Source organism: Pituophis catenifer, unplaced genomic scaffold (assembly GCF_029215685.1).
Source record: "Pituophis catenifer annectens isolate HBS135680 unplaced genomic scaffold, rPitCat1.0.hap2 SCAF_3, whole genome shotgun sequence".
Lineage (NCBI taxonomy): Eukaryota > Metazoa > Chordata > Lepidosauria > Squamata > Colubridae > Pituophis > Pituophis catenifer.
The window spans coordinates 131,627,174-131,652,960 of NW_027256883.1; the positions used below are offsets into that span (position 1 = coordinate 131,627,174).

The 25,787-nt window shown below is 37.9% G+C and overlaps 1 protein-coding gene across 1 annotated transcript in view; it reads right to left on the reverse strand.

Moving 5' to 3' along the window:
- Positions 1-25,787, reverse strand: part of DPYD (dihydropyrimidine dehydrogenase) — a 560,719-nt gene that overhangs the window by 114,295 nt on the left and 420,637 nt on the right. The window contains exons 17-18 of the mRNA XM_070941074.1: positions 11,410-11,530; positions 8,267-8,386 (exon numbers count right to left, since the gene is read on the reverse strand). Coding sequence (XP_070797175.1) covers positions 8,267-8,386; positions 11,410-11,530 — 241 coding nt within the window. The remainder of the gene's footprint in view (positions 1-8,266; positions 8,387-11,409; positions 11,531-25,787) is intronic.

Below are 25,787 nucleotides of genomic sequence, written 5' to 3' on the forward strand. Positions count from 1 at the left end.
AGATTTCACCCCTGTGCATGCCCCCTTTATGGGGGCACCCTTAGGAATGGGGTGACTTCTACAATATGCAGTACTTTGGAGCTGCTTTTCATTCAAAATGCAGTTATTGGAGCCAAATAACATATTTTCTTAGAGTTCTACTTTGCTTGCCTATAAGAACTGCCAATAAGGGCAATCCAAAATGCTGGTGCTTACGCATAAGAGCCTTACGACAATGGCTTGGCTTCCAATTATATTTGGGGCCACCTCCTTCAAGCAGAATTTGTTCATCCTGTTTCTTTTTTTAGGGGCTGCTGCTTGAGATTTAAAAGATGGGAGCCTGGGGACAGTTCTCTGTGGAAGCCCTGTTGTTTTGGAATCATTTTCCCCACAAGGTTGGATTAGCTCCTTACAGATTTTTAGGGAGATAGCTAAAATAATTTTATTCTGCTAAGGCTTTGGGAATTAAGAATACTGGGCTGCCTGGATTGGATTCTGGATGTATATGTTGTCTTCATTGTCAGGTGCAACCACACTCACAAGTGCAATGTTCAAGCTAATTACTTTATTATGTTCTGCCCAGTGGTGGGTTGCTACCGGTTCGCCCCGGTTCGGGTGAACCGGTAGCGGCGACCAGAGGCTCTGCCCACCTGCCCGGATGTCATCAAAAATGCTCTGTGCATGCGCAGAAGCTTCTGTGCATCCACAGAAGTGCTGTGCACTCCCAATAGCAAACCGGTAGCGAAGAAAATTGAAACCCACTACTGGTTCTGCCTGTAATACATGAATCTCCCCAGATTGGCACCCTACTCTTGGGGACAATTAGATAAGGTTCCAAGTAACCAATTTTGTTGTATACATGATGTACAATGACAATAAATGCTATACTATACTAACTTGGGACGTGGTCAGTCCTAGGTTTTTTGGGGTTGTTCAGTGAATCCAGTATAGCTCCTGCTTCATCTCTCCTCCCTGCCATGCTGAATTCTACACAACAGCTATGTATGGGAATCTTTAAATCAGGAATATTAATTTTATTGATTATTGATTGTTTTCATTGTGTTTACATGGGTGTAAATCACCCAGTCTCTTGGGAAGAGGTGGTACATAAACCATTTTAACAACTAAAAACCCAAATGAGTTAATTTTAATTACAGAAGAGTTTACCAACAAACAAAAATATCCTTCCAGAAGTTATTATTAATTTGAAATACCAACATACTAAGTGGGAAAAAAAGAAATTTCAAATCTCCAGGTCTTATACATTAGCAACTTAGTCGTCAAAATTCAAAATGTCACTAAGTATACATGTGTGTCCACTCCGGATCGATGGACTTTTAAAATAATCTTTCATTAAATGTTTTCCTAATAGTCAATACAGTCTATGTGTGGGCACCCATGCATATGAATGGAAATGTTCAGCCAACGTTTTCATGACTAAGATAGGTTTTTGCTAATGTAGGTTACCTGAAGGAGGCATCCTGTTCATACTCGGTAGAACAGCAAACAAAATGACACCACAGAATAAGTGAAATACAAGTTGCTGATGCAAAATTAAAATGAAGTTCTGTTTAGTTTGGACAATGTTTAAGCATCATGGACATCTTGCCCAGACTAAATAGCTCTTAGCTCTGACAGAGCTTGAAATATAAATCAGTTGGGTAAACAATGTAAGCTACCCTATCTATGCTTCCAAAAGGAAGAAAGTACATATGTCTCAGGAACAAGGATTTAGCTGGTACTGATCCCTGGTTTACATACTTTTATGCAAAATACCTGTATCACCTGAAATGGAAGAATAAAGTTGCTAGAATGTAGTTCCTACAGATCAGTTTATTTATTTGATCTATACTCTTACTCAGGCAAATATTTAAAGAGGTTAACAAATTAGAAAAGAAAACAAATCCAAAAGAGGCAAAATTTACAACAGAGCCCATGCTAAGCATTAATTAACATTTAAAACCATGGCAAAGGGGATGCATTTTTACAGAGTTGAAAGTGCTAAATCAGTGAGGGAACCAACACAACTCTGGATGGATTGCATTTTTTAAAATGAGTTTTATCCCACACGCTGAAACATATATCCTTTGATGTTTGATAGATCTTGCTCTCAATATACCAACATGGATAACTCATATTGTCCGTGTTTCATGTAATGAATTAAAAATAAACTTTATGTTAAATAATATGAATAAAGCTCTGATTTCCACCAAAGCTTTTAGAAATAAAATAATTTATCATGTATGCTCTGAGGAATGAGATCTATGATCCTATTATAAAATATGACTTTAAATCATACTATAGGATGAATAAACCAGAATAATATTTTAATTATTTAATGATATTACTTAACTGTCATTTGATTCTGGAATACAGGTTTTTCTATTGCCCCCTCCCCCGGTAATACACACTATATTACTTTTACAAATCTATAATTTAGAACTAATCCTATTAGAATAATTTATTTCAGTAATATAAAAAAAATAGCATAGTAGAATGCAAACAGCAGGCTCCCCAAATATAGAACAATTTGTAGTTACAATTGCATAACATAGAAAGAACTGCAGTGAGACAGTTTGAGCTATAAATCCTTCTAAATGGAAATCTTCAAAAAAAAAAGTGGTATTCTTGGGGAAAAATAGGAAGCAAATTTAATTGCTGCTTATTTTAAATCCATTCACATATACAACCAAATATGATGAAACATGTGCAGTTATGAAATGTCTTTGGCGATGGAATAATATTGAAGGAAGGGCACATGTGTACATGGCACATCTGCCTTTTTAAAATATTTTCTGAACTCATGAGCTTTTGCCATGTTTTGAAAGTCATATAGCAATACTTCAGTCCTCTATTAATCAGAAATAACTGGACCAGGTAACTTATGTCAGCTTTTTCAGAAAACTGATCTGTTGATCCTGCAACATTGACACTGAGGAGTCATTAGAAATACTGAGAGCCAGTTTGGTGCAATGTTTAAGGCCTCAGGTTAGGAACCAGGAGACTGCGAGTTCTACTCCTGCCTTAGGAACAAAGCCAGCTGGGAAACCTTGGGCCAGTCAATCTCTCTCAGCCCTGGGAAGCAGGCAATGGCAAAACACTTCTGAAATCTTGCCAAGAGAATTCCTGGGATTAGTCTAGGCAGTGGCTTGAAGGCAACAAACACTGACTTGAAGGCAACAAAAAGTGTTGTATTTGTTATAGCTATGTAGAATAGAATAACAGAGTTGGAACAGAAGGGATCTCGGAGGTCTTCTAGTCCAACCCCCTGCTTAGGCAGGAAACCCTACACCATGTCAGACAAATGGTTATCTAACCTCTTCTTAAAAACTTCCAGTGTTGGAGCATTCACAACTTCCGGAGGCAAGTTGTTCTACTGATTAACTGTTCTAGCTGTCAGGAAATTTCTCCTTAGTTCTAAGTTGCTTCTCTCCTTGATTAGTTTCCACCCATTGCTTCTTGTCCTGCCCTCAGGTGCTTTGGAGAATAGCTTGATTCCCTCTTCTTTGGGGCAGCTCCTGAGATATTGGAATGCTATCATGTCTCCCCTAGTCCTTCTCTTCATTAAACTAGACATACCCAGTTTCTGTAACCATTCTTCATATGTTTTAGCCTCCAGTCCCCTAATCATCTTTGTTGGTCTTCTCTGCACTTTTTCTAGAGTCTCAACATCTTTTTTACATCGTGGCAACTAAAACTACAGATGTGGTTGAGTAGGCCATATTCTGAATAGCTGCTGATTTCAATTATCTGTTTTAAGAGCTGCCAGTTCCCATTATGGGAGTTTGGATACTGCTATCTATTGAGGAAGCAGAGACTATTGAATAGATTGTATGGGGAATATAAAGCAGTCAGTTTTTACAAAATTAGTAAAGTGGGTGAACTAATAAAAATAGGTAGAGTTGTTCAGGGAGAAATTCTTTACAACTTTTTCCTATGACTGTGGACAATAGGAATTCAGGTAACCTGAGAGTCTGAAAAATGGATTATTTCTGTTGGTAATAGCTTAAGAAAGAGATGGTGAAAATGAATAGACAGGATTTGTAAAAATGGATTTTACTGCTTGTGATATATTTGGATTCCTGCCATGCATCTACAGCAAGTTCAAGCTTGCAGTAGTCCTTAACGAAAAAGTCAAAACACAGAAGTAGAAAGTAGCCACGCTGCAGCTGAACGAATATACGTCCCCGAAATCAAACAAAGGACAGGAATTGAAAGAGGCAAAAAAAATTTCTATATATGAATACAGTACAATAAAACAAAGGAGTAAGTCCACTAGACAAAGGAAATAACCAGATGAAAGAGTTCTGAAATATAATCTGTACCTTTGGAACTAAAAAACAAATCCCAAACTTCCACAGAAGAAACAGGTTTTGAGGAGATAGGTTGATTGTGTTCTGCAAGAAGACTAAGAGAAGAATCCTTATGAGACACTGCCCCAACATTTTGATTGAACTGATCTGCTCATGAATTACATGTCTTTTGCAAGGAGGAAAGATGTGGCTGAATAACATCTGCATTTACTGACCATGATCACTTCATGTTAACCACTCTGAGAAGAAACTACCATTTTTTTCGGAGTCTAAGACGCTCCACAGTATAAAGCGTACATTACTTTTGGGGGAGGAAAACAAGAAAAAAAAAACTGTCTCTGCCTACCAGCATCCATTGGTATTCATCTGCCTAGCGTCCTTGCACAAACAGCAAACAAGCCTGGTCAGTTTCAACACGTTATCGCAGCTGATTGGCGGTTGGATCAGCCTCCTGAAATATTGCCATTCAGCTGTTCCAGAGTGTGGGGCTTGCCAGAGCCCACCGCCACCTATTGCCACCTCTGCACGTCATGTTTTTGGCCTCCACACACCCTGTTTTTGGCCTCTGTGCGTTGCATTTTCGTTCGGTTCCAGGTGGCAGGGATTGGTGGTGGCTGTGATCCCTGCCACCTGGAACCGGCCAAAAATGCGACACACGGAGGCCAAAAGCGGGTCGTACGGAGGCTGAAAATGTGATGTGCAGAGGCCAAAAACGCGATGCATGGAGGCGGCAATAGGTGGTGATGTGCTGTGGCGATCCCCGCAGCCTGGAACACGTCTAAAATGGAGTGTGCAGAGGCCAAAAATGTGACACACGGAGGCTGAAAATGGCTGGCAGGTGGGGGCCGGTGGGTGGGTGAGGGTTCGGCAACATTCAGTGTATAAGATGCACCACAATTTTTTTTGGGGGGGGGAAATGTGTGTTATACTCTGAAAAGTACAGTATATTGCAAATAAACAATTAAGAACGCCACCACACGTTCTGAAGATTAAGGAAGCAAGTTCAGGATTGGGGATACAGGTGATCTCATCCATATTTTCCTATGGAAAAGGAAGTAAGATTGCTAATAAATCATTGCCTAAGTAAATTAGGTCAATGGAAGACATTGAACAGGCCACAATTCTGCCAACCTATTTATATGTGGGTCTAACTATTACAGAATAAAGTGAAATAGTTAACATGATTTAGAAACTGTATTTCTATAATTGCAGCCTAATATTACACTGGCATTCACCCATTGTCCAGAATTTTGCATTATAATGCTTAAGCAACAAGCCACACCACGGGTATCAAACTCAATCGCGTCACGGGCCGGATCGTGATGTTTTTTGCCTTTGCATAGCTGGGATGGGCGTGGCCTGCGAATGACTTATCCAGCCCACGGGCTGCCAATTTGACAGGGCTGGGCCAGACCATCAGCATGTTTTTTTTAACATCCTTTACCAACCTCTGCTCAATTTGAGTTTTAGCTTTCTTGGTGTTTCTTTTTCTTTTTAATTTGGAATTTTGGCAGAATTATGGATAACCCATTCAAATCTTGGAGATATCATATTAGAAGTATTGCCAGTCCCTGCAGGAAAAATGAAAATTCCTAAAGAAGTTCACTTTTTTTGGGTGGCCCTTCTAAGTGGGTGGTTGGAAAGCTGGCAGCCCAGTTTTAAGAGCCAAACATCATGTGATGGGGTGAGCTCCTGACCTTGCCTCAGCTCCTGCCAACCTAAAAGTTCAAAAGCATGCAAATGTGAGTAGAAAAATAGGGAAGGTAACAACACTATGTGACATCATGTTGGCCACATGACTGTGAAAATGTCTTTGGACAACGCTGGCTCAATGGCCTTGAAATGGAGATGACCACTGCCCCCTATAGTCAGCAACGACTAGTGGAATAAAACTCCTTTTCAGCTTTTTTTTTTACCTTCTAGGTTTTGGTCACTATGTGGAAGCAGAGAGAAAGGACTGAAGTTCCCTTAAACCACTCAATTATGTTTATATAACATGGGTGACAGGTTTATTCCAAACATCCAGGGGATTGACAATAACTTTGGAAATCCTTGGGACTTTCACCTCTCCCTGACATCCCAGCACACTCTTTACAAAGCAACTAGAGAAACAACATATGCCTTTCTCATTGAAATTGTTTTACCACTTTTACCACTTTTAGTAGTAAAACAAGTGCCATGCTTTTGAAATATTAGGAATTTTATTCATTCATTTATCCCAAAGGTTAAGTCCAGGCAACTGGACTTTCTGGTTTTTCTTTGAAGATGTTTCGTTTCTCATCCAAGAAGCTTCTTCAGCTCTGACTGGATGGAAAGATTTAAATTAATGATCTAATTAAAATGATTAGATCATTTGTTAATAGCATGAATGCTAAAATCTTAAAACTACATTGCAAAAATGCCATTATTCTGAATTTTGGAGGAGAAATTTCCCTTACTTCTCACAGACTGAGACTTTTCAAATGGCAAGCATATATACATCTCCCCTGTAAATACTATAAATGAAATGAATTTTCAACCATGAAAATAGAGCTTTACTATGGAAATAGGGACAGGCATGGAAAAGGGTAAAGGGTTCAGGTGCCACTATAATCGGCACTATAAACATGCTTTAAATTTGTGGCACAGAGGACATGCTTTTCATAATGCAGCAATTTTATAGTTTTATTGGACGGCCAAGCGATAAAGGAATATTCAGAAATGGCAGTTTGAAATGAATGAAAGTGGAGAAAAACCACACAGCACTAAATCACGTTACTTCTATAAAATACTACTGCAATAGTTCTTTTATTAATTTTTAATGCTCAGCACCCTTGGTGACCTCTTTTATTCTTTTGCTGTCAACATGGCAGCCTAGAAAAAAATTGAAATGGGATAATAAAACGCAGGAAGTACTTAAACCCCCAGAGTATGCAAGTGCATTCTCTCTGCCTTCCCTGTCAGTCTTTCTGCATCTCTGCCAGCTTCCCCCATCATACCTAACACCCCACAGGGGTGGGAGAGGAACTGGTTTAAGTAACCCAATGTCTGCCTTTATGTACTTTAAGTATTTATTTTAAATGCTCCTTTTAAAATAGTAAGTGTTTATCTGAATAATAGAACTGCTTGAAAGGAGGCTGTTTTCTTTTGTCTGTCTGGCTTCCACTACGTATATTTGGCCTGATTCAGCTGCATTTTGCTCAAACAGCGGGATACCATTATGCTATGAATATTTACCACTGTTTATATCTCCAAGGAGACTAATCTCCATACCACTACAGTCCAGAAGCTCCGGGCATTGTCTCTGCAGGCCCAGGTTCATGGTGTCACAGCAGCTGAGGCCATGGGGTCAAACAGATTAATCCATCAGTGAAAATAAAGCTCTGTGTTATTGTCTACCAACTGCCCCCTCCCCCCCACCAGAGGACTTAAAATAACACTCTATGCTGGAATCCACTCTATGGATCAGTTTGGTGTATGTATCACAAAGGGATAAAAATGGGGGGAAATCAGATCAGTGAAGGTTGGGGGATATAGCTGAGGATGTGTGTTTGTGAAAATGTGTTAAAAAGGCAGATTACAGTAGGGACTGCACCCTATTAAAAATCCCACCAAACTACCCATGTGGGAATGTTTATGTTTGTCTTCTCCCAGTGCCCTTTGATTAGCCCCTGTCTAACATGCGCCCTGACAACTATGACAGAATGAAAAATCCCAGGAAAAATGTGGGTCATAAGAAAAAAGCGACTTCCTCCATTAATCAGGATTGACCCTATCAGTAAAATTGGGTTGCAGGGTTTCACCATTCAGGAAAGGGCAGCCCATGAGAGCTCACAGTCAATCTGTTCCATCTGTCATGATTATTAGCAAACACTGACCAGCAACAAACCTACAAATACAACAGGCACAATAATGCAGTCCTATTAATGGTATCTCTTGCTGGTTCCTCAAAGGCCTCAAAGAAGGGACTTTTAACAAGAAGGACCAATACCTACCTGATACTCCGCCGTAGGTGACCTTTTTGCTGTGCCCTACAGAAGGCCAAGGCATGCCATCTGCCTTCAGTCCCATCAACCCTGACACAGTATTGGTGGCTGTAACACCATCTGCATCACCTACAACAAATTTAGTGATAGTTTTAATAAGCATGTGAACACAGCAAGTTACAGAAATGGTTACACGATAGTACTAATTAGATGACGAAGTTTTCTAGCTATTAAAAAAAAAGTATCATCATCATGGTGTTAATATGATTTCCAACATTCACAGAGAATTTGAAACCTTCAGTGTAAATCCTGATGTACATTTTTCACAGGGCCAGGATTAGCTGTAAGTGCTAATAGTCACATGTTCTTATATGTAATGAATGGAGTGGCCTGGAGAATTTTTATAGTTGACAAGGTGAAGACAGACAGATTGATGCACCACTTCTTTTCCCCCTACAAATGACTCTAATGATTAAGCAAGGAAACTCTACCTGCAGCTTCTAAGAAAGATCACAGACAAAATATTATTGTTGGCTGTTAAGATCAGTAATTTAGATTAATGGTTGTTAATTTTTAAAAATGCTAAAGGTGTCATCTCTATTTTCAATCAACTCGCTATAGATTCTCTTTTCTACAGATGTGTGAATACCAGGCCCTAATTGGAACAGTGAAGAACTGTCTCTTCACTGAAGAGACAGTGAAAATTTTCTCCAATGTTCTCAGAGCCCAAGCATTTTTTAATCCTTTGCAAGCAGTTAAATCTAATAGTATTGGTATAATGTGTAGTATAAATTAAACCAACAAACAAACAGTGCGAGGAGTTCCTATTCTTATCCACTCTACCCTTATGTCATAGACCATATTTCTCCTAATTGATCTTGCTTCATAGAATATATTCTCATACTCCCAGTTTCCTTTCCTGTCAGTCCACAGGGAGCTGAGTCTCTTATCCCTTACTTTGTTTTTCTTCTGTTCCTCTTCTCTCCTCCTTCCTATCAACTTCCTTGTCAACTTTTCCTCCTCCCAACTAAATGTAATGGCATCTGTTTTCAAGTCTACCCCCTTCTCACTGGGTCTTTGCTATGCCTTGTTTTCAGTTTTGTATCAACATCTCCCACTTAAAGCCTTTATGTTGTCTCTTCTCTAATCAGGGTCAGGGTGAGACAGATAACAATTCAATGAAACAGAAAGAGATCCTCAGAGTAGGTTGATTGTGATAATCCAATGGAATAGAGAATTTTAACAAGATTCACTTCTGAAATAAATATTGGTGAACACAGATGAAGCTGTCAGGGTTATCCAATTTTTAGACAGCTTTTTAAGTTGGTGATTCATATAGGGAAGTTTTTCTTAGGTCTACATAGGTACAAAACAATACATGGAATCGGAAATAATAGATTTTGGGGAGACATATATCTAAAATAGTGAAAACTGACTGCATGTACAAAAGGGCCAATCATATATTTGGTGTTTTCATGAAGATAAGAAATAGGGAAGTGTTGACCATGCTCCACATTTACAGAAGGTTTTTCAGCTTTTCTTCCAAGAGGAAGAATTGGAGAAGGTAACAAAATACAAAAACCTGCAAATAGAAATAGAACGACTGTGACAAAACAAAGTAAAGAACCTATAGTAATAAGTGCCTTGGGAGCGATCCCAAAACAACTGGAGCATCACTTAAACACCATCGGCATTGACAGAATCATCACCAGTCAATTGCAAAAGGCAGCTTTGCTTGGAACAGCTTACATCCTGCAATGATATTTGTAACACCACCAAACATCTCTATATGCCTATCCTAGGTCCTTGAGAAGGCCGTGATAGGTGGACAAAAATGCCAAATTTAAACTGAACATCTGGCTGTGTGACGAACCATTATAAATCTTAATCTCACATATCCTTTAGTTCCATTAAGTTCTTATGAAGCCCTAGAGTTCCATGGAACAGTTCGAAAAACAATTCAATGTTGCCATCTTGTGGGACTGAAAATTGTGCTTTCTCTATCATGGCCCCTTGTCCTCTGGAACAGCATCTCCCCAAAGATTCAGATGGCACAGATTCTCCTGGGATCCTGCAAAGCCTTTAAAACCTATTTCTGTTTCCAGGTCTGGGGTTAATTGTGGTTGTTATGTATAGGTGGAGCCCCTGTTGTTCTATTGTATGGTTTATTGTTCTAACTGTTTTAATCCAAGTTGCCTGTTTACGAAGGTTTTAATTGTTTTAATAATTTTTACTGCTTTGAGGGCACTACTCTACCCAGAGTCTCTTGCAATAGGCAGCTGTAGCAACTAATAAATTAAATTAAAGCATATTGATGTAAAATACCAGCATTATAAATAAGAGCAGCTGCAATGATAAAAAGGGCAAGTGGTATTAAAAATTAGAGAAACTGGATACTTGCCAAGACCCATATCTCACCTTACATATCCTATCATGAGTCCCTGAATACATTTGGATTATCTGCCCACATAGTGAGCCTACAAAAGAGAAAATGGCAAGCTTGAAAGGAGCAAGGAAGACCAAGCTATTTATTTGCTTACCAATATACACTTTGGGGTAAATAAGGAGCTCTGGAGGTTCAGTGGCTAGAATGCAATATTGCAGGCCAACTCTCCCTACACCAAAGCCCAGAGTTCAGTTTTCCATCCTTCTGAGATCAGTAAAATTATTGGGGGCGATATGCAAATAATGCTTAGGTTGTAAACTGCCCAGAGAGTGCTGTAAAGACCTATGGGGTGGTATATAAGCCTAAAATGCTATTGCTACGCTAAGGAGTAACAGTGATTGACCAGGGCAAATATAAAGGAAGTGACCCTACTGAGACACTGGGTCTGTACACAAATTGAGCTCATTGGGGACTTCTGGAGAACCCCATCAAAAACTTCCAAACTCATTTTTTAACACTGAAAGGAAGAAAAAGCATAATTAGTAGATGAAGGAGTAAGGTGATGTATGATTCAGCTTGTAGTTTCACCCATGTTTTCCACATTAATTTTTATGCTTAGGAAATGCCGGGAAGGGGGGGGGGAGAAAAAAAAGAAATGGTATGTTTTCTTATGTTCGCTACTTCTCAAAATAGCATTTTACTTTGGAATCTATCAAGTTGCAAATTTTAAGAAAGAGTGAAATGCGGATATGTCTGAATTTGTTACCTTCTTGGGCAGCCCTTGCAATGTTCACAATGTTTGTGACATTTGGCGTCAGCTTGGCAAAGAAAGGAATCTGAACAGCTTGTCTCACCCAACGACAGATGTTGCGCACCAGCTCTGGATCCTGTTCAAATAGGTCAGATCAATACAGTGCATAATTAAAAGTAATGTGATCAAAACTTTCCAACAATCTGCTTTCCTGTAGTTTTTCAATGCGTAATTATATTTCAATACTCTGCTTTGCCTCATTAATTTAAGCTATGTCAACATTCTAAGTAGTATGAAAAAAAACTATACTAAAATATATTAAATATGTGAAGCATAATAAAACTGCAAAATGTGTGTGTGTGTGTGTGTGTGTGTGTGTGTGTTGTGGAATTAAACAGTCTCCAGTTTGGAATTTTAAAACAATGTGAATCAGCAGAAGAAAGCCATTGTAAGAGACTAGACTTTTTTTAGAGAAAGATATTTTAGATATTGCTAATCCCTCCCTCTACCCAATGGGAGAACAGTTGACCATATATGCTTTGAAATTGAAATGGATTGCCATTTACAAATACATACATCACCTGTCAGCCTCCTCTTATCCTATTTTCTAAGCGTGGGGGAAGGGAGGAAGAAGGGAGCAGAAATGAAATAAACATCCCCTAAGAGACAAAGAATGTGGAGGGAAGAATCCATTCTTATGAGTAGCCATTTCTGCAATCTAAAATAACTATGCTGAACACATTTGGAGCAACTCCAATGCCATGATCTGTTGAAAATTGCCAAAATTCAGTAGGCACAGTCCAATAGATAGCATGCTAATCACGACTGCATTGAAACACTTGGCACTTGGATCTGATCTTGGAAATAGATTTTATTTTATCAAAATGCTGTAATAAAAACTTGATTAAGATAACTGCATTCAATTGTTTTTATTTAACCTATTGCTGATTTACATAAAGGATTACAATGAATTATATATATATTTTCTGAAGGTGTAGAAGATTGCTTTGTTCCAGAGGTGGTATTCAGCAGGTTCTGACCAGTTCTACTGACCAGCTGGTAGTAGAAATTTTGAGTAGTTCAGAGAACCGGTAAATACCACTTCTGACTGGCCCCGCCCCCATCTATTCTCTGCCTTCCGAGTGCCAGCGGATCAGAAGGAAATGGGGATTTTGCAGTAACCTTCCCCTAGAGTGGGGAGGGAATGGAAATTTTACAGTATCCTTTCCCTGCCACGCCCACCAAGCCACGCCCACATAACCAGTAGTAAAAAAATTTGAATCCCACCACTGCTTTGTTTGGTTCGGCTGCTGAGCAATTTGGACTTGATTAATATTTGGGCAGCTCCAGGATATAACTAAGGTTGTAGGCTAATTTTGAGAAATATTAAATTCATTTTCTTACTTGTTTTTTTTTCTTGTTCCATGTACTTTATTAATTAAACCAATTAGGGAATGCTATTGTAAACTTTAATGCAGATATTTTTTGTAGCAGAATACTTTGTTATTGGCTTGGCATCAGTACCTTGATCTTTGATCACCGCTAGGCCCTTCACATCAATTGTGATTAGCTATCCATTGCTGTTACGTTTATAGGGACGACGCTGAGGCCAGGCTGCTTAACACATTAACTTTATTGGAACAAGTGCAGAATGTGCACAACAAGAAATCAAGAAAAACAGAATGCAACGCGCAGCCTGACAGCTGCTTAAATAGCGATAACTAATCTGGGACCAGGCAGTTCCCGCTACTTTAGTTGCTGCGCATCTCCACCAATCCAAGCCCGCTGACGACACAGCCAGCTCGAGGACGGTCGTACCGGCGAGGACTTAACACCCCTTTCCACCCGGATCAAGCATGCGTAGTCTGCTAAGTAGGCTGGACGATGCTGGAGCCACCCAGACTGCCTTAATTCGGGAATGGGCGGGGCCGGAGGCAGAACTTTGCTCTTTGGAGTCTCGGCGGGCTCTATGACAACTGAAGGTGGAACGCCAGTCCCAGCGGCAAGCTCAGGGGACTCCGGTAAGCTTTCCGACGAGAATGAATCAGTCGGGAAATGGTGGTTTGCGCTCCTGGAGCCGCTGTTGGTGTCGGTGAACACGGGGAGTCTTGCAACAGTGGAGGGTCGGAAACATCGGCCCAGCGACATCTTAATTGGTTAATGTGTCGCTGCCACACTTGGCCATCGGCGAGCTGGACTCTATAAGAATAGGGTCCGGTTAGTTGTAAAATTTGCCCAGGAAACCACCTGACTGTGGGGTCGAAATTCAGAGCGAAGACCAGGTCACCCACAGCGAATGAGTGAGCTTGACCGCTGCCCCCTGGGTTCGCCTCATGGGTATAGCTAGGATGCAGGCGATCCAGAGTAATCCGGAGTCGCTGTCCCATCAGAAGCTCGGCGGGACTGTGATTGGTAATGGCAGTAGGAGTCGTGTGCTGCGCCAACACATTTGCGGGCCCTAAACAGCGTAATGCCTCTTTTGAGGACCTTAAGGCATCTTTCCGCTGACGACACAGCCGGCTCGAGGACGGTCGTACTGGCGAGGACTTAACAATTGCCATCTTAAATTTTCCCCAGTGCTATAATTTGTGAAATTAAGCTCAGAATGATGGGGATTCCCCCAAAATAGACATGATCTCTGAAGGGCATCTTGCTTGAGAGGCCTTCAATCCTTTAAATAGCTTTGTGTATTACAGACCAGTCCAGCATAAGAGTGTCAATTGTGTGATTTAAAAAAAATCCCAAAAAATTGATTCATGAGTCATTTTATGGAAGATTAAAAAAAAAAAAAAACCTCCTGCCCTGATATAAATCGGAAGTTCGGAGATATATACATTAACCTTTTCCTAAATTAGCTGGCAGGGTGATATTTAACTACTCTTCCACCCACCTGTCCACAAAATAACCTCCCAGCAATTATTTTGACAGGATCAAAGCTTTTCTGAATACTCATCTCCTTGGATGAAAAGTTCAGGATGACAAAAAGCTAAATGGGAAAAAAAGAGATCAACTTATACTCTTTAAAGACAGAAATAGAAATCTTGAAGCCTTACCTTTCTGGGACAGCCTTCAGAGGATAATCAGCTGTCTTTCAGTTGATAATGGCTCTGAAGTAGTAATTCTCCTTAATTACATACATTTTATTTTATTTTATAATTTGGTAATGAGGCTGTCAAGTCGTCTGACAACCACTGATAAACTATATTAAAATTTTCAATATCTATTTTATTATTTGATATTTATATGTAAAAAAAGTTCTCAGAAACCCCAAAATAAAATAGAAATGTGTTCTAACCAAACTAAAATATAAAGCAAGGGCAGGAAAACAACAGGAAATATAGACAAGGATTTGGTAGATTTAAGCTACCTGGGGAAAGGATAGTTTATAGTCCTTGGTGTTCTCCGAGTTTAGAGAACTCCACAGTTGAATCAACCCTGAGATACGTATGTTCTCTTCTAAAGGGTGGCTTATATTAGGATGTCCAAATTCCACGAAGCCCCAAACAATGTTAATAAATTGCAAACAAGTACACGCTAAACTTCTACTTCTCCAGAATACAGGTTCAAGGCCTGAGACTGGGTCACTAGTCAGCAAACATACTAGTATAATTTTGAGAGAAATCTATTTTTTCTAGGTGTCATGTTGAGTGCAAAATTATTTTGTCAACAATATAATAAAATAACTTATCTTTTTTTCAGTGAGTTAAGTTCTGCCTTAAAGATAAAAGTAAAGGTTCCCCTCGCACATACAGTATGTGCTAGTCGTTCCTGACTCTAGGGGATGGTGCTCATCTCCATTTCAAAGCTGAAGAGCCAGCGCTGTCCGAAGATGTCTCCGTGGCCATGTGGCCGGCATGACTAAACGCCAAAGGCACACGGAACGCTGTTACCTTCCCACCAAAGGTGGTCCCTATTTTTCTACTTGCATTTTTTAGGTGCTTTTGAACTGCTAGGTTGGCAGAAGCAGGGACAAGTAATAGGAGCTCACCCCGTTACACGGCACTAGGGATTCGAACCACTGAATTGCTGACCTTCCGATCGACAAGGTCAGCATCTTAGCCACTGAGCCACGTGTGCTGCCTTACCACCACATTATTTATTTTTTTCTCATACATGCATGGCCTATTATGAAAAGGAAAAATTTATAGAAGAGGATGGCAATTGTCTAGTTCCCCATCCCTTGACAATTCTCTTTTTACAAATTAAACACTGTCTCAAGTTCCTTTACAGTTTTACTACTAAATTAAAAATAGTGCTAGAGATTTTGGTTTCTAGAGGAAGACAAAGTTTAAAAAGTACAAAAACTGCATCTGCACTAGTAAAAATGTCAATATGTATTCCAGTAATTCTAATATGGTTGTGGAAATACTGTGGACTGGATCTGATTGTCCAGTCTGAATGGTTGAGTGGAATGAATTTTCTACATAAATTCAAATCATAAAATTGAAGCAGATTATTTTCCAATTTATATTAGGTTTTTTTTTTGCCTTATTTACATAGACCTAGTTTGACACATTTACATATATTTGGTGTCAATGTCTACAGTTTCAGAAAGTTTGTACTGAGATCATAGATACATGAAACAAAATTATAAATTATAGAATTATGTGTAATAACTTAAATAATATTATTAGATGTATTAGATGACTTGATGGAAAAATTATATATATATATACTAGAACTCATGACTTTCTGGTTTCTAGTTTTGATGCCTTAACCATTACATCAGAATGGCTAATCTCAAACAACAAAGAAAATGCCACATGAGGCAATCAGTGCATCTTCCCGTTGAACACTAATAAGTAGGAAGGCATTTCACTAATATAGCATATGTGTGTAAAGTATGTGAGAATTTACATTCTGGATTGTCAAGTCACCAAGATTACATATCACCAAAACACCATTCTCCTGCTCATTTTTTATAAAACAGAAAGGAAGCCTGAAGCTACAGTGTCCTGATCTCTGCAGGAAGCGGGAGGGGGAAATCCATGAGCTGGGTCAATCTTCAAAAGTATGTCATCTCAGGAAATGAACTCCACGAGAATAAATAAAACTTATTTTATCATGATACGTGGGAATGACCTCGAGAGATGAGGAGGTGGGAGATGCTGCCGAGGGAATGATGGATAAGGAGGGGTTAGAACCTGCAGCTGCATAAGGGGCAGAGAAAGAAACTTAGAAAGGAACCTCCCTAGCTTATCAGGCTGTAAAAGGAGATAGTAGGAGATTTGTATTTTCAAAATTTGCAAGATTCTGTCAAGGTAGTCTTACAATAAAGTAGAACTAGCTCATCTAGTTCTGTTTCCTGTCAGGTCTATCTGGGAAGGCTGACATTTACTGATATAGACTGAAGTAACAGAACCCTGAACACTGACAACATAAGGAAGAGGGGGTTAACCTATTCTCTAAAGCACCTGAAGGCAGGACAGGAAGTAATGGATGGAAACTAATCAAGGAGAGAACCAACCAAGAACTAAAGAGAAATTTCCTGACAGTTAGAACAATTAATTAGTGGAATGATTTGCCTTCAGAAGTTGTGGGTGCTCCAACACTGGGCAGAGGGTTGGACTAAAGACCTCCAAGGTCCCTTCCAACTCTGTTATTCTATTATTCCAATAAGAACAATTAAGGTAGTGTTAGTCTGAGCTTCTTTCTAGTGCTTTCCCCCCTCGCCCTGGAATTCAATCATGTTTTTCTATTGCAGTTTCTCCAAGGTTACCTTTGTGGTTCTCTACATTGGGAGGCAGGATTACTGTGTGTGTGTGTGTGTGTGTGTGTGTGTGTGTGTGTGTGTAGATAACCCACTAATGGGAAGCTGATTCACCCTTAAACTTCAGAATACTTATTGAACTTCCTCTGAAAAAAATTGATTCAATGCTGACAGATATTATGTGAATATGCAAGGTTGATTAGAAACACCACAAATTCAGCATGAGAAAATGTCCCAGGCAAGGTGGAAGATAAGAAAAGTTCTGTCTCGAAACTTTTGTGCTAGTTTATCTCTTTCTTACCATTCTTTATACATTCCATGACTTTACAGTTACTAATTAAGTACCTCAAAAAGAAAAGATCATTGCTTAAATCCTTAGAAATTTGAACATTCACTTAAACAACTAAGTAAATTCATTTCCTCTGTATCTGTTTTCTAGTTAATATTTCAATAAGAAGCAGGGCAGTGCACTAAATTCGGGAGTGGATTGAAGAACCAGAGATTAAATTACTGATCTACCATTACAATTAGACTTTTGGGTTAACTCATTAGGTACTCTTTCTCACACGCTGATTAGGAGGACAAAATAAGACAGACTTCCTTGCAGGAAAGGGAAGGAGAGTTGGTTATTCAGCTCAGCAAAACAAAAAAAACGACACAATCCTTCTGGTCATTGTGAAATGAGGAAAGGGGTTGCAAACTGGAAGATAGAAGCAAAAGGAAAATTTAAAAAAAAATAAAGCTTTTTAAACATTAAAAAAAAAAAAAAGACACAGCAACTGTACCATTTCTTTTAAATACAGAAGTATGAGTGACCCTGAATTTATCATCTATGTTAACCATTTATTATAACTCTGTATGCATACAGTAATAATTTGCAGAAAACATCAAGTTTCTGAGTAAGGCAATGTGTGATACCCACTCAAAAATAGCACTGGCTAACCATAATGTTTAAGAATCTTTTATGCCATGCTGTTGGTCTGAGTCTTCTAGCAAAAGTTCAGTGTTTTTTTTTAATTCTGGAATTTTTTAAATGCTTTAATAATTAATCATAAACATTCAAAGACACATACTGTGTGCATCTACAGGGCATATTGTGTATTTGCATGAATAATAAACCTCCAACAACCTAGGTCTGCAAATTTCCAGCTAATAAAAATGGAGATCTCTCTTGCACAAGCAGCTTTCGTGAAATATTCATTACAGCTGCATTGGCGTTCTGAAAGCAGCTGCATCCTTGCAATTTTCATTGCTCACTTATGAATACCCTGACAGGGCCCACTTTAGAAAGGAAAAACCTCTCTAACTATAAGTCATATGTCATATGTGACAATTTGCTTAGCTTAGGCATTTAAACAATATTGCATAGCCTATACGCATTTCATATATGCTATATAAGAAGAAAGTATGACATTTTAATCCCCCTCCCTTTTCATATACATTATTGTGTATCTTCCATTCACAAGCAGAATCAAACTGATATAGGACTAAATGACCTTTTCTACAGTTATGGTGTGCTTCAACAAGTGGGGAATACCTACCTAGAATGAGGAATACTTTGATCAAATATTTACCTCTACAATTATGGCTCCAATACACAAATTGATACACCCTTTACTGTACTACAAAGGTAGAAAAAATAAAATTGGAGATTTAACTTGTTTGCCAAATAAAAGGGCACTACAGTAGAAAGAATATAGCATGGATTGCTGCATACTGGAAAAGTTTAAGAGGTGAGTGGTACGCCATGAAAGCAAATGAAATATCAATTTTATTTACAGCCCAAAGGCCCAAATGCAAGTTACAAGCATAATTTAAACTTGACATCGAATAAAACATTCTAATAAGTAAAATATTTAACACATGTTACAGAATATGCATAAAGCCCCAGCTTATTGATTTGTTAATGAGAGCCTTGCTTGTACAGCAATAGTTAAAAACCTGGCTGTTGCCACTATTTTAGGATTTTCATCTGCAAGTAATTTTTTTTTTTTACATACTCCAGAATTTCTTCCTGGATGAGATTTTAAAATAGCTAAAATAGCCAGATAAATTCCTCCCAAAGACTTTTATAAAATTCACAATAAAATATAAAATAAAATAAAATATGATCTACCATTTCCAGATCAGTACCATTACAGGGACGAAATTTTGAGAGATGGGGATTTTTTTGAAATATACCCTATAGCATATTTGAGAGCAATAATTTGGTTTTTGAAAATACTATTTTGTACTTACTAAAATATAAGCTACTGAAATATTTAGAGAGGTGAAGAATATATTTATAATTATTTCCAAATTTTATAAGTAAACATGGTGTTTGGACTTTGGCTGTTAATTCTTGGCTGCTGCCATTTGATAACATTAAGCAGTATTAAGTTTTGATTACAAATATATGTTTTTTTAAAAGCAAGGAAGGATTGCTTCAGGAAATCCCAAATGAATCCTTTGTAGATACTGTGTGCGGTTCAAACAGGTGACTCAAAAGATTAGCCAGATTGGCATTGATCCTAATTATTTATTCTCCAGGGATCATGAATCAGCAATTCATTGTATCAAACAAATATATTAATTGAAAAATGGAAGATGGAGAAGAAATCAAGCAAAAATTCCTAGGATTATTGAACCAATGTAAGGTAACTAAAAAGTAGCATTTTTGAATTAATCATAAGTAGGTGTTAATAATGTTAGATTTTTTTAGAAGATTCCATATATTTGTTTTAAGTAACTATAAAAATAGAAGGAATCAACTGAGTACAGCTATTCCTTGACTTGCAGCTGTTCGCTTAATGATGGTTCAAATGAAGGATGGTCTCAGAAAGGGTACTTTACGGCCTATGTATGACCAGTTGCCCAACACTTGAAATAATTTCCTCTGTAAGAATGACTGCAACCATTAAAATTCCCACACCATTGGGAGGATAGTATAAGGACAAGACAGTGGCTACATCAGCATGCCAGCTTAAAAGAATCAAGAAGCCCCAGTGGGAAAGTACATTTCAGAACTTCAAATACGTACCATCTTGCATATATAAAAACATACCATGATAAATGCCCAGGTGGTTTCTCTTGGAGATAAGAAAACTAAGCATTTTCTATCAAAACTGGACTGACCAATTTACAGATATCCTAGCAATGATGTGCTGTGTAGCATTGCTTTCAGGTGTAACAAATTCTTGCGCCAAAGTAGGTAAAACCAGTGAAAAACACAAGGCATGGACACAAATGAATAGACAGATGGCATTCAAGAGGGGCTTTTATTTTTTGTAATGAATGGGAATTTAAAAAATGCTTTATTATTAACACCAGTCTTTTAATCCACTTTACAGAAAATGTCAATGTAGTTATCCAAAATAAATAAGAAAAGGAAACATGTTCAGGCCTTGGGGATTGCCTAAAGTGGTTATTTGGAATCGGGCATGCATATTTATATGCTTATCAACCTGCTGAAGTAAGAAAAGAGTGTCATCATAGCAGGAAGGGAAATATTGCTCCACAGATATAATAAACTGTAATAACCTAGAAGACTGAAAAAAAGATAACCTAGAAAACTGAGAAAGGAAATTGCTGCCACTTCTACTCAGGCTATTCACAACCAAAATATCAATAGCGCATTCTTCTCATTCTTATTCAGTTCCTTAGCAAGTGTCATGTATTAGCCCTCATAACGAAGACAATGGAATATCATTAGTCTGCAAAAATGTCAGTGACGACAGAAAACGGATGAAAATTGATATTCCTTATCAAATTCTGATTTATCCTACTTCTCTAATGCACTGCCCACTAATGTAGCTGAAAGGTTTTGGAGATTCACACACACACACATACACACACAAACACACAAGGAAACACAGGCACACATAAATGTATTGTATAGTGATGATGTGCATTCTCTGGGAAAAACTGGTGTGCATTATGTGAAGATTTTTAAAATGTGTGAATTACATTTCCCAGTAATACTATTACTAAATTTGCAGATGATACAACAGTGGCAGGACTGATCTCCAGGGGGTTGGGGGGGATGAGTCTGCTTATCGAGATGAGGTGGAACGGTTGTTTTCATGGTGTGGAGACAATAACTTGGTCCTTAACACAAATAAGACCAAGGATCTTATAGTGGACTATAGAAGGAATAGATCAGACATCCATCCCTTGCTTATTAATGGAGACCGAGTGGAGCAAATGGCCAGTTTTAAGTTTCTGGGTGTTATCATAAAAGAGGGCCTGAGCTGGGGCACTCACATTGCAGCACTGGTCAAAAGGGCCCAGCAGAGATTATACTACCTGAGACTTCTCAGGAAACAACAACTGAATGAAAAACTGCTGGTGGCTTTCTACTGCTGCACCATAGAGAGTATTTTAACTCACTGTACCTGTGTATGGTTTTCCAATTGCACAGTGGCAGATAGGACAGCACTCCAGAAGGTCAATGTCATTGCCCAGAGGATCATTGGTTGCTCTCTCCCCTCCTTGGAAGAGCTTTATACCTCCCGCTGCCTTAAGAAAGTTCAAAACATTCTTAAAGATCCATCTCCTCCTGGGCACCCTTTTTTTGAACTATTACCATCTGGCAGACAGTACAGGTTAATAAAAATAGGAACAAATAGGCTGAAAAAAAGCTTCTATCCCAGGGCAATAACCATACTGAATTCTACAATTTATAGAATAGTGCAATTTCGGATTTTCAATTTCAATTATATAGAATGTAAAGGATGTGTGTTTGTGTTTTTATTTTTATAGTTATAATGTACACTGAAGACAGCATTTAATTTCATTGTACCATGTGCAATGACAATAAAGTAAACTATAAAAGAAAATGTCCATTTTTTCATAGCCATAGAAAAGTCAAACTGAATAATTAAGATCAATAGACTAGGACTAGGACACATTGAAAACAAATAGGCCTTTTGTGCTTTGAAGTAACACTTTTTGCTGACATTTATTATTTCATATGGTTTTCCATATTACCATGGCTACTAGTATTTTGTCATTCATTCATTCATTCATTCATTCATTCATTCATTCATTCATTCATATTTCTACTTTGTTCTTCTTTCAGGAGCTAAGGGGAATATTTTCATTTTCCCTCGTAGCAGCAACTGTATAAAGTAGGTTGGGCTCAGAGTAAATGACTACGTAATAAGCTTCCATGTCGGAGGATAGACCTTCCCCAGTGCTAATAATGGGCCATTACTGGTTTAAGGTTTATATTATAACAACAAACTTGACAGGAAAGTTGAAGAAAGAGATACAGGGACTAATTCTGGCTATACAAGATCAAGTTTTAAGAACAACTCATACAAAGCCAGAATTGAGAAGACACCAACAGACAGCAAATGCCACATCTGCAAAAAACTGAAGAAACAATGGGTCATCTAATTAGCTGTTTCAAAAAGATTAAACAGACTAACTACGAACAATGGCATGACAAAGTAGCAACAATGGTGCATTGGAAGATCAGCAAGAAAGACCACTTGCCTGTAAGTAAGAACTGATGGGACCACCAAAAAAAGAAAAAGAAAAAGAAAAGAAAAAAAAAGGAATAAAAAATGAAAAAGCTAAAGTGCTCTGGGACTTTAGATTTCAAACACATAGGTACCTGCCATTTAACATTCCAGGGTTAACAACTGTCAATAAGAAAGACAAAAAAAAGTCTGGATAGTGAATGTTGAAATACCTAACACAGAAGAATAGAATACAAAGGCCTGCAAACAGAAGTAGAAAGACTGTGGCAAAAGAAAGCAAAGATAGTACAAATAGTACCTCAGCAGTAGAAATGAAAAAAACAACAGCTCTTAAACATTTTTTATCAGAAAAGCAATTGAAAGATAAATATTAAACATCACAAATTATATAATAGATGCCTTTATAGGTCCTATTTTATTTACCCAGCACTATTTTTTTTTATTTTTAATAATAATAAAATAGTACAATATCCTGCTTTACTGTGTTAAAGTTCTCAAGATAGCTTGATATGATTAAAATTTGTAGGAAATATTTTATAGTCCTTAAACTAGGTTCTATAATAAACGAGAATGCTAAAAAAAAGTTCCTTAAAGTTTTTTAAAATATGGCAGAATGAGTTGAGGAATCAGGAAGAATATACTATAAATAAGGAAGCCAGTAATGCACATTTTTTAATAACAAAAATGTTATCCAGCTGAATAAAAGTAAGGCTGAAAGACACTGACTACCTAATATGATTGCCCTGTTTTCTTTAAATAAAGAATTTTAAAATTCTACATGGAGCCATAAGGTTGTTCCAAAGCTATATTTAATCTACAACTGGCAAATTGGAGGGTAGAATTTCACTGAGATGTGCCAGAATTGAAACAAGTTATGGTTGCCTTGGATGTGGCTCCCCAGAACTCATTTTACCTATATAAAAAACAATCAGGACTCAGTGGGAGTGGTGTAAGAGAACATATGACAGAGATATTTTTGCGGTGAAGCAGTGAAATTTCCAAGAGTTGAGCTGCAGTCAAACTACCTGTTAACCATGGTTCACCAATGTTCCTTCCTAATCTTTTCCTGTAGCAAATGATTTACTACCTTTTCATTCATAGGTAAGTAGTTAGCAAATCTGCAGCAACATGGTTTAGGCTTGTTCGAACTCTCTATAAACCATGGATTGAAACTTCTTAAACCAGGGCATGAAACCTCTAAAATCCTGCATCAAATTAAGAATAAATTGCTTTTGTGCGTATAGCAATATGAATGCTATTTCCGTACGATGAAGCCCCATGCTGCAACAGCATATATATTAAAATAGAGCATTCTTCAAATAACACCTAGATTACTTTATGTTTAGGGAGATGATTTACTTCAGTCATAATTGTAATTCGGATGATCACCTAATTTGCTGTAAATCGGGACTGGAATCTCCATTCAGTTATGAAATCTACTTGGTTACTTTGGGCCAGTCTCCTAACTCTAACCTACTAGTTGCTGTGGATGTGTATCTTTCCCAAGTGATCTGCATCTTTTAACACAATATCAATCGGGTTAAAATCCACAACTTTGCATAGTTTACATGTTTTCAAAAGGATCTGATCAAAGGGAAATGTACTGAATGATCTAAACCAGAGGTGGGTTTCAGCAGGTTCTGACCAGTTCTGGAGAACCGGTAGCGGAAATTTTGAGTAGTTCGGAGAACCGGTAGTAAAAATTCTGACTGGCCCCATCCCCATCTATTCTCTGCCTCCCAAGTCCCAGCTGATCGGGAGGAAATGGGGATTTTGCAGTAACCTTCCCCTGGAGTGGGGAAGGAATGGAGATTTTACAATATCCTTCCCCTGGAGTGGGATGGGAATGGAGATTTTGCAGTATCCTTCCCCTGCCATGCCCACCAAGCCACGCCCACCAAGCCATGCTAAATCACCAAGCCATGCCCATAGAACCGGTAGTAAAAAATTTTTGAAATCCACCACTGATCTAAACTGGTAAATATTTCTAGAGTAAAGCCAAGTTTTTATCATACAAAGCTAGCATTTAGAAACACTGAAGATAGGAATGTAGACCATAAAGACTATACCTCAGGACATTTAAATTAAATGAAAGAATGTGTGCGTGCCTAGATAATATAAACTTGTCCTTTAACTGACAAGTCTGACAAGTCTAAATCTGAAAAATCTGAAAATAAACTAAAAACTTCATTTTATGAGAGAGCTTTAGGCTTTTGCTATTGATAAAAAATGGTTGATGAGTTTTCTAGGGAGATCTTTTTTTATTGATATGCAAACTTATTAATTGCAAGAACAGATGGATGTTTACATTTGCAAAATCAACAAATGCAAGCCATCATTGCTTATGGTTTTGCTTAATCTGGTTAACAAACTTCTTCTGAGGTAATACAACAAACAAACAATATTATAATAATTATAAGCATATAATATATGCTTTACTATATTGAAAATGATTTCCTTATTTTTTTAAAACTAATAACTAAAATTGTGGTCATAATTTAAAAAATGTTAGTAGTTTTAATCCAGGGAAATGAGCATATGACCTGAAGAGCTAGGAGAGATTTATTATACCACAATCTGTTCAATTGGCTTCTATTACCTATATTATTTTTAGTATCCTATATCAAAATGTCTCCCACTTCTGGATGGTTATATTTTCCTAATCAGTTCAGCAGCAACTGGCAGAAATAAAAAGATTATAGGATTAGGCTGCATACAACAAGAATCTGTTTTTCATTCTTTATTTCCCCTACTCCTTTCTCCATCCCTATTATTTATTGGATGGCCGTATGACATATATTAATGAATGCCCTATTTTGACACTCTAAAACTGCACAGAATACAATACATCAAAGCAAAATATATTGTAAAAGATCTAGAGGCAATCTGCTGAGAATCCCACCCCTTAAGAAGTGCAGAAGGCTTTCTTTGCCATAGTTTAGGGTTTCCAAACTCTCTGGAAGGTGCAGACAAGAGTCCAAGTAAGATGTGAACCTTTAGTAAAACTTTACTTCCAATAATTCTACTTTTCCCAAAGCTTCATTATGTTGCTTCCACTGTTTATCGGTGTTCATTTTGGTCATTGGATTTTTAGGGCAGGTGTGCGTATATTAAGATTACACAAAAGATTGATGGCAAAAACCTTAGGTATCCTTTCACAAAACCACACTATTCTAATATCTATTTGGCTCGCATAGACTGATTGTGGATGTTCAGTT